Here is an 8,924-nt window from a genome sequence, read left to right on the forward strand (position 1 = left end):
CCCCCTCCCCTGCCGCCGCCTCTTCCTTGTGGCTTTTGGTGCAAGCGAAAAGGCAGCGGTGGAAGCGCCTTCAAGCTCTGTTTTCACGCCAGGAAATTTTCCATTAGATATGACTGGATGTTTATTTTCCTGTGAAGCGTGAAGGGTAGAAACCCAATCCTGTGGAATCTTATTTCATGTTCCTGTGTTCCAAAGGCCCCAAGGGTAAACTTTCATATGAAATTCATAACCTCTAAAATTCCTGCAAAAAAATAGTTCTCCAAACGGGCTCTTGTAGCTTATTAGAACCAACCATTGCCTTTATTACTACGAACTAATAACCCTAGTTGATCATGCAACACATCCTTTATTTCATGGAAAGTTTCTGCACCAATTTTTCTTTTAGATGTCTTTATTGTGGAATGATTTTTTTAGGACCCTGATAAGTGCCACACGTGGCACGAACGCATGGCAACTCCGAACGTTTGTTATGGCAAGTTTAGTGACGCGAGGATGGCAACTTTACTTGTCAAAGCATGGCAACTTCTGTACTTCAAATCCCTAAAAAAAACTTTTGTACTTCAAAGGATGGAAACTTTATTTTTCAGATTCGTTCTTTTTTCTTTCTGGATGACAACTTTAGTTGTTAAAACTGTCAGGGCCGGAGTGCTTCATGCCACATGTGTGGTACTTATCATTTGTTTTTACCCTGTTAAGTTAACATGTTAGCTCTGTAGGTTTTCTACCCACTCATTTGTTAAGCAGATTCTTTTTTTGTTATTATTTTCAGCTGGTGGATCTACAGGCCAACCTGAAAGTGCCCCTGATTCTAGAACTGTCTTTGTTAGCAATGTAAGTATTTTAATTTCTTTTTCTTTTACCCTTCCGGTTATGAAGAGAAGAGTTTCTGTATCACCAGTGATTGTTTTATTGGCCTTTTTAGGTACATTTTGGCGCAACAAAAGATGGTCTTTCTTGTCATTTCAACAAGTTTGGGGCTGTGCTAAAAACTCTTATTGTATCTGATGGTGCCACTGGTCAGCCAACAGGGTGTGAATTCTGACTCCCCTCTGAACAGTCCAAAATATCATCATTTATTTAGGTAATATCCTAAGTTATTTATTTCTTTTTGTCTTATCAGCTCAGCGTACATCGAATTCTTGGAAAAAGAATCAGCAGAGAAGGCGTTAACGCTGAATGGAACATCTTTTATGTCACGCATTTTGAAGGTAAAACTTCCTTGACCTAACTTCTATTTTTGGATAGGTTTTGTTGAAACTTTTTTGGTTGACATTCATGATTGAGTTGCTCTAGTGTAAGATTTGGTATTGAACATCAAAATGATAATATACCTTTGTCTCTTTACTGGAAGCTCCTTTAGTTGGGCCATTATTTCATCAGTATGCTCATTAGTGTTCTCTGTCTTGCATGCGTGCGATCATAGCCTATCAATAAATATGGATGTAGAAAGTATATTCGAGCAATTAAGAAGATTTTGCACTTTTGAGTGTTCACATGGAGTACTTTTCATGACTTCTCATGCATATCTGTTAACTATATATAATGGTGTGCTACAGGTTGTTCGAAAAAGCTCTGTTGAAGTGCCTCAGCAGCCTGGCTGGTCACGTGGTGTTCGTGCATCACCATTTGCTTCCAGGCTCATTAGAACTGCATACCCAAGGCCGACATTCCCTGGGGCTATGCGTGGACGGTTAGCTATCAGAGGTAATGCTCGGAGTTTTCAATGGAAGCGTGGCGCTGCTGATTCCGTAGATGCCGGAAAACCAAGTCAAGCTACACCTGTAACACCTGGGAGTCAGATGGTAACTCCGGTAACACGAAGCTTCACCTACACACGCACCGAGCCAAAACAGGATGTTGGTGCGACTGCAAACGTCTGATTAGCTCAGCCACAGCATGCCTGTTGGTTCTGATGAAACTCACAGAGATAGCTCAAAATTCCTGGCCATTTCATAGTTTAGCCTCCTTTGGTAAATACTATTTAGTTGCAGAGCTTAGTGAGTGGCTGGTTTTATGGAACTGAATATTTGAGCCATATTCTGTGAGTGATTTTGTGTGCTCCCCCATCGGAGAGGCATTCATGCTGTGCTGGTTATGTTGAGTTTTTGAGAGTGGAGAAATGTCAAAAATGAGGCTGTAGAATGTTAGGCACATATGAACATTATTTATTATTGATAGATTATGCCAGCTTCCATGGAGTTCCTGTTAAAACTGTGTGATTGTGTATTCTTTCTTCTCCAGGAGTTTTAATACGCCATTCTTGTATGATTTTCCACTTCTGTATGTAGTGATCTTGCATGTAACACCTGTCCATTGATCCGGGATGTTATGTAGTAGTAGGTGTGGCAGTGTACATATTTTATCCAAAGAGTAGTACATTCTCATCTTGGAACCAGGGAAAGCACACGGGTAGCATGAGTCCAAGCATTTCTGTTGTATTACTGAAAGGCAACAAACATATCTGCTGTCATACTGTCTTTCAGCTGAGTATTATTCTCTCCTTTGTTTGGGCTAGACTTGTGGCTTATGCTGGTAGGATTTCCATGATGCTGACCATTAAGGATTATATTACCAAGACATTTTTTACTGCCTTTACCTGCTTGTTTCTGCCCAATAATTGAAGTTAGCTTTCGTTTGGGCCATGATTGAAGTTAACTTTGTTTGACAATGGTGTAACCACTCGCGCACTATCTGCCTGGCCTATGACGGAGGCAGATGATTCTTAGAGTGGTTAGTTACACAGGTCGGAGTGATGCTCCAGTCGAATCCTGACTTTCGCCCTAGGCAAATAATATCCCGGGAAGGAGTGAGATCAGACTCCAGGGTCCATTTCTATCTATCCGCATCACTCGAGTGGGTTGCCTGCCTAGACGGCAACTACCAGTGCTGTGCCTGCGCTGCTCCTCTCGTCCCGTGATAACTCGCTCGTCACATCGCGTCGCGTCCAACAGGAAGGACAAGGGCGCCACTCCAAAGTCCAAAAGCGCCCGTGCCCCGTCCAAAAGTTCCACGCCGAATAACGCGAAAAAGTTGCCCCGTCCAACCTGACTCAGCCTACCAAGAAACAAATCCCTGCACAGCCCGCAGCTGACATGCTAGTAGCCTAGTGGAAAGCACATGTCAATCCCGCGCCTACGTGCTGCTCCTCTAGTCCGTCCAACCGCAGTGAAAACAGCTCTGCCCCACAAAACAGCCGGCCATTGACCAGCAGCAGCACGCACTATAGCTCGCTCAGTCGCACACTCACTCACTCATTCCTGCACCGCACCGCACCTCGCCGGCCGGCCGCCCGGCTCCCTCCACGTCCATGGCAGCCGCCAGCGGCGCCTGCCTGCCTCTCCTCCTGCTCCTCCTGTCGCCGCTGACCATCTCCTCGTATTCGGCGGCAGCGGCGGAAGCAGAGCAGCCGGTACACGACCTCCTGCTCAGCTTCAAGGCCTCCCTGCACGACCCCGCCGGCGCCCTCGCCACCTGGTCCCGCTCCACGCCCTACTGCAACTGGTCCCACGTCACCTGCACGGACCCCTCCTCCTCGTCCGCCTCCGCCTCCGTCGCCGTCTCGCTCCAGCTCCAGGGCCTCGGCCTCTCCGGCGACATCGACGCCACCGCGCTCTGCCGCGTCCCGGGCCTCGCCGGCCTCAGCCTCGCGTCCAACGCCTTCAACCAGACCGTCCCGCTGCAGCTCTCGCGCTGCGCCTCGCTCGCCTCCCTCAACCTCAGCTCCGGCGCCTTCTGGGGCCCGCTACCGGAGCAGCTCGCCGCGCTCGCCTCGCTCACGTCGCTCGACCTCAGCGGCAACGACATCGAGGGGACCGTGCCGCCGGGCCTCGCCGCGCTGCGGGCGCTCCAGGTGCTCGACCTGCGCGGCAACCGCCTCTCCGGCGTGCTCCACCCGGCGCTCTTCCGCAACCTCACCAGCCTCCACTACCTCGACCTGTCCGGCAACCAGTTCTTGGAGTCCCAGCTGCCGCCGGAGCTCGGCGGGATGGCCAGCCTCAGGTGGCTCTTCCTGCAGGGGTCAGGGTTCAGCGGCGAGATACCCGAGACCTTCCTTGGGCTGGAGCAGCTGGAGGCTCTTGATCTCTCCATGAATAGCTTGACCGGAGCCGTTCCTCCGGGGTTCGGCCTCAAGTTTCAGAAGCTGCTGTCTCTGGATTTGTCGCGCAATGGCTTCTCTGGGCCGTTCCCCAACGGCGTCGACAAGTGCCTCATGCTGCAGAGGTTCGAGGTGCAGGGCAACGCCTTCACCGGGGAGCTGCCCGCCGGCCTCTGGTCGCTGCCGGACTTGCAGGTCATCCGCGCTGAGAACAACCGCTTCTCCGGCCGGCTGCCCGAGTTCCCCGGCGGCGTGTCTCGGCTGGAGCAGGTTCAGGTCGACAACAACAGCTTCTCCGGTGCGATACCCCAGAGCATCGGCCTGATCCGCACCATGTACCGCTTCTCCGCCTCACTGAACGAGCTCAACGGCAGCCTGCCGGACAACCTGTGCGACTCCCCGGCGATGAGCATCATCAACATCTCCAACAACGCCATCTCCGGCTCGATCCCTGACTTCAACAACTGCAAGAGGCTGGTATCGCTGTCCCTGTCCAGCAACGGCCTCACCGGGACGATACCAGCCTCTCTCGGGGACTTGCCGGTGCTGACCTACATCGACCTGTCCAGCAATGGCCTCACCGGCGCCATTCCGGCGGAGCTCGAGAACCTGAAGCTTGCGTTGCTAAACGTCTCGTACAACCGGCTCTCCGGCCGCGTGCCTCCGGAGCTGCTCTCCGGCCTTCCCGCCGTGTTTCTTGAAGGGAACCCAGGCCTGTGCGGTCCCGGGTTGCCGAGCGATTGCGATGCGCCATTGAGGAAGCATCAGGGACTAGCACTGGCTGCGACGGTGGCCTCCTTCGTTACAGGATTGGCGCTGTTGGCCGTAGGGGTGTTTGCAGCTTGTAGGAGGATACATGGCAACAGGCCCTCCTCCCCATGGAAGCTGGTGCTGTTCCACCCAATCAAGATCACCGGAGAGGACTTGTTCGCCGCGTTCCACGACAAGAATGTGATCGGAAGAGGAGCATTTGGAAAGGTCTATCTGATCGTGTTACAAGACGGGCAAAAAGTCGCGGTGAAGCGGCTGTTCAGCTCGGGCAAGCTGACATTCAGAGAAGTGAAGAATGAGATGAAAGCGCTGGCGAAAATCAGGCACAAGAATGTTGCCAAGATTGCAGGTTTCTGTTACGCGGAAGGAGAGGTCAGCGTCATATATGAATACTTTCAGAAAGGAAGCTTACAAGATATGATCTGTGCGCCGAAGTTCGCTGTGGGATGGAACGACAGGCTGAAGGTTGCACTGGGAGTGGCTCAAGGATTGGCATATCTTCACCATGATTATACTCCTCGCTTGCTGCATCGCGATCTGAAGTCGAGCAATGTGCTACTTGCCGATGAATTTGAGCCCAGGGTCGCCGGGTTTGGAATTCATCGTGTCGTGGGGGAGAAGGCGTATCGATCTTCCTTGGATTCGGATTTCAATGACAAGTGCTACATCGCGCCAGGTATGCATTTCTGTAGTTGAATCAGTACACCAGGTTTTGAAGAGCCTGTTACCCTATCCTATCCTATGCATTTGCAATGTGTTCATCTTGTTACCAATTTGTTTTAGTAGTAACCTCACTGGATAATTGCACCTTATACTTCTCGTAAAAAATGAACCTTATTATACATATCAAGAAGGTAGAGTTGGTACTATTACCATTGAGTAGATTTATAGCTGCATAAAATTGTACTGAAGTTCTCTTCTGTTTTCCTGAAACCAGAGCAAAACTTCACAAAGAGCCCAACGAACCTCATGGACGTCTACAGCTTTGGGGTCATCCTCCTGGAGCTGGTCACCGGAAGGCCAGCAGAGCAGCCGGCGTCCAAGGACTGCTCAGACATTGTTAGCTGGGTGCGGAGGCGGATCAACCTGATCGACGGCGCATCGCAGATACTCGACCCCAGCATCCCCCGCACGGAGCAACAGGGCATGAAGGCTGCCCTGGAGCTCGCGGTGCGCTGCACGTCGGTGAAGCCTGACCAGAGGCCGGACATGTATGCAGTTGTGAGGTCGCTGCAGGCGCTGTAGTTTGTACCATTCATCCACGGACACCACCATACTCTGAAGTTGCTATGTGATCTTTGGCTGGAGAAGCACTTCAGTTTGTGATGTTCTGAGTTCAGACCATCTGTTACTATGTATTTCGTGCCTGTTGTGTATATTTGTGTGATTGTCATGACATTGACAGAATAAATAGAAATAAGACGCCTGTGTGATTCGCTTGTTCATTCAGCCAGCAGCTTTCAAGCACAAAAAGAGCTTCAGTAGAACAAGTCAGTGAGCAGTTTTGAAGTATACAAAACGAGCTTCAGAAGAACAAGTCATGCATACAGCGATTAAACAACAATTCCAACTTGCAAATATCTGAAAATCCTCTTCTCTTATTCCATCATAATATGATGAACATAAGTTTTACAAACATCGATTATTCCATTACAGGACATAAACACACAAGGATGATAGGGACTAGAGTACAAACCAACAACAGTACTGAAGCAAATTATTTTAGGAAACAGATGAATTAAAACAAACTATTGGCTACAATAGGCAATTACCCTCTGCCAGTTCTTCAGTGCCTCTCCATATGAGGGGCTCTTTGCTCAGGCATGATAAACTCTTCAGTGCCTCTCCATATGAGAGGCTCTTGCTCAGGCATGATAAACATAACTTCCACAGATGTGGCCGGTGGTGCTCACTATGTCCCCAATCTGCTTGGCGACGCATCAATCCTCCAAATCTTGCTCGCGTTCAGCCCGGACCCTTGCCCGGGTCTGATAAACTTTTCTTCCTGCACTTATGTTGCAGTTATTCACTATGTCGCTGAGAAAGTACCAACAGATTGTGCTTTGTGGAGGCCCCGGAACGACACCAGCACCAGCAACGGGAAGGCAAAGTGTAGACCTCCCAATCCCCATGTCAAAGACCATGCCCTGATCCCTGCCCCTCCCGCCGATCCAGTACACACAATTACCCTTCAGTCCTGGAACATCTTCAGCATACATCGACACGGCATTGTTCCTCCCAACAAACACCGAGTAGCCTCCCAAGTCTGTCACGGCATCCCAGCATGGTTGGCGCCGGGGATAATACCTCAGAACAACTATTTCATTCTCGGCTACACGGCAGTGACCGCCTCCTGGCAGCTGCAAAGTGACCGTGCAGCTTGCATTTCTCCAGATCTGGTACAGGTTACCGTCACAGAACACCAGGTTCTTGGCACTAGTAAAAATGGACACCGTGTTGTATGGCGCGGCAAAACAGGTAGCAGGATCGAACGGTAGGTTGCACTCAGACAACATGGGCTCGACTGTGGCCGGTGCATTTAGGTCCGGTCCGACAGATCCAGGAGGAACTCTCCTAAGAGGCATAAACACATCTTGGCAGAAGGTAGCCTTCATTGTGGCAATTGGGAGCTGCTGCTCTCTCCATCTACGATGTTCATAGCAGAGCATACGCAAGTTGCGCTGTCTTCTTCCCTGAAGACTGAGTGCGGGACGTCCTAAAGGCATCTCTGGCTCTGATGGGCCAGCCGGATCCTCGACGACGATAGGCTTCCTGCGGCGGCGCTCCGGCAGGCGGAGCACGTGGACATCGCCATAGCGGGTGAGGCAGTAGACCCTACCTTTTTCATGGTAGACGACGTCGGCGAGCTGATCTCCGCTGGAGAGGCGGACGGGATCGAGGATGGCCCACCTCCTGGCCCCCGCGGTGACGTAGGCGAGCCTGTCGATGTCGCAGATGGCGGCGGCGGCGAAGTCGTCCCTGGCGGGGTTGGGCGCGAAGACAAGCTTGGAGACCCAGCGGCTCTCGTAGATCAGCGGCGGCAGAAGGATCTCCGTGGCGGTGATGGGGTTGAAGAGGCTGAACATGCTCTGGCCGCCGTAGAGGCAGACGGAGAGGGCGAGCCAGCCGTTGCTGGAGCCGACGCATCGGCCCCCCGAGAGGATGTTCTTGAGCTCGAAGGAGCGGTGGGTGGGGAGCGACGCGGCGGAGGGGCAGCACCTGGCGTCGTCGAGGACGACGAGGAGCGACGGGGAGGGCGGCGAGAGCGCGCATCGCCAGGCCGTGCAGGCGCCCCGCGCGCTGGCGTAGCACTTGAGGTCGAGGCTGTCGCCGATGCGGCAGAGGAGGTCCGCCGGCAGATCCGCCCAGCGCCGGAACGGCGGCATGGCGGCGGCGGCGGGCGGGCTGTGTGTGGGAATGGTGGCTAGGCCATCGGGTCCTAGGGTTTCATCTGCCGGAATGGAGGCGATTGCGAGGTTGGGGAATTTTATGCTCCATTGTCGGGTGGGCATCTTTCGGACAAGCCCCTGGGGTTCTTCCAGATTGGCGAGCTGGTCCGGGCGCCGCGAATGAGGGCCGCGTGTCTCCCTGCCCGTCCTAACGGGTTTCCCACACCTGCCGGATCTCACAGCTCGACGCCGTTGTTCGGGTCAAGGCGGCGACCGGGCCACTCACTCTCGATACAGCCCAGCTCGCCATATGGTGGGCTTGCTCGGCCTTATTTCTGTTCCGGCTTCCGAGCCTCAATATGTTGCGATCCAAGTTGTTGTCACCACAATGAGAGGGATTGCCTTTTTTTTGAAAAAAAAAACACAATGAGAGAGTGTGCATTCGCTCAAGAAAAGAAAAAAAAAAGATAGAAAAACAATCTATGCATTACTGATAATTTCTTGATTCTCATGAGTGCAGATGTATTAAATGTAACTTCCTTACAGAAAGTTATAGATACCTACATTCAGAATTCGGGCCAGTTGGTTAGCTTGGCAAAATCTAGTTTTTTTTAGTGCTAACACTTCTGGTACTGCATGATCTGAGATTTGTCAAATTTTGCATATTG

The 8,924-nt window shown here is 51.6% G+C and overlaps 3 protein-coding genes across 4 annotated transcripts in view; 2 read left to right on the plus strand and 1 right to left on the minus strand.

Annotated features, from left to right (window-relative positions):
• LOC123189503 (protein gar2) overlaps nucleotides 1-2,194 on the plus strand; it is a 14,426-nt gene extending 12,232 nt beyond the window's left edge. For both annotated transcript variants that reach the window (XM_044601931.1, XM_044601930.1), the window contains exons 6-9: nucleotides 770-831; nucleotides 923-1,029; nucleotides 1,121-1,208; nucleotides 1,557-2,194. In XM_044601931.1, the coding sequence (XP_044457866.1) occupies nucleotides 770-831; nucleotides 923-1,029; nucleotides 1,121-1,208; nucleotides 1,557-1,880 (581 nt within the window). In that variant the 3' untranslated portion in view covers nucleotides 1,881-2,194. The remainder of the gene's footprint in view (nucleotides 1-769; nucleotides 832-922; nucleotides 1,030-1,120; nucleotides 1,209-1,556) is intronic.
• A 913-nt stretch (nucleotides 2,195-3,107) lies between these two features.
• Nucleotides 3,108-6,312, plus strand: LOC123189504 (probably inactive leucine-rich repeat receptor-like protein kinase At5g06940). Its single transcript, XM_044601932.1, has 2 exons — nucleotides 3,108-5,543; nucleotides 5,805-6,312. Exons 1-2 carry the CDS (start codon nucleotides 3,308-3,310, stop codon nucleotides 6,110-6,112), a joined length of 2,544 nt encoding a protein of 847 aa, XP_044457867.1. The 5' UTR covers nucleotides 3,108-3,307; the 3' UTR covers nucleotides 6,113-6,312.
• A 133-nt stretch (nucleotides 6,313-6,445) lies between these two features.
• Nucleotides 6,446-8,382, minus strand: LOC123189505 (uncharacterized). Its single transcript, XM_044601933.1, has one exon. It carries the CDS (start codon nucleotides 8,377-8,379, stop codon nucleotides 6,808-6,810), a length of 1,572 nt encoding a protein of 523 aa, XP_044457868.1. The 5' UTR covers nucleotides 8,380-8,382; the 3' UTR covers nucleotides 6,446-6,807.
• Between the last annotated feature and the right edge of the window lie 542 nt (nucleotides 8,383-8,924).

This window comes from Triticum aestivum, chromosome 2A (assembly GCF_018294505.1).
Source record: "Triticum aestivum cultivar Chinese Spring chromosome 2A, IWGSC CS RefSeq v2.1, whole genome shotgun sequence".
Taxonomy (NCBI): domain Eukaryota; kingdom Viridiplantae; phylum Streptophyta; class Magnoliopsida; order Poales; family Poaceae; genus Triticum; species Triticum aestivum.

What these genes read in the sequence shown, in the direction of transcription:
- LOC123189504 (XM_044601932.1), top strand. Translation starts at nt 3,308, where the DNA reads ATGGCAGCCGCCAGCGGCGCCTGCCTGCCTCTCCTCCTGCTCCTCCTG. An exon ending in CAAGTGCTACATCGCGCCAG is followed by an intron (nt 5,544 to 5,804) that starts GTATGCATTTCT and finishes TCCTGAAACCAG; the next exon opens with AGCAAAACTTCACAAAGAGC.
- LOC123189505 (XM_044601933.1), bottom strand. Translation starts at nt 8,379, where the DNA reads ATGCCCACCCGACAATGGAGCATAAAATTCCCCAACCTCGCAATCGCC.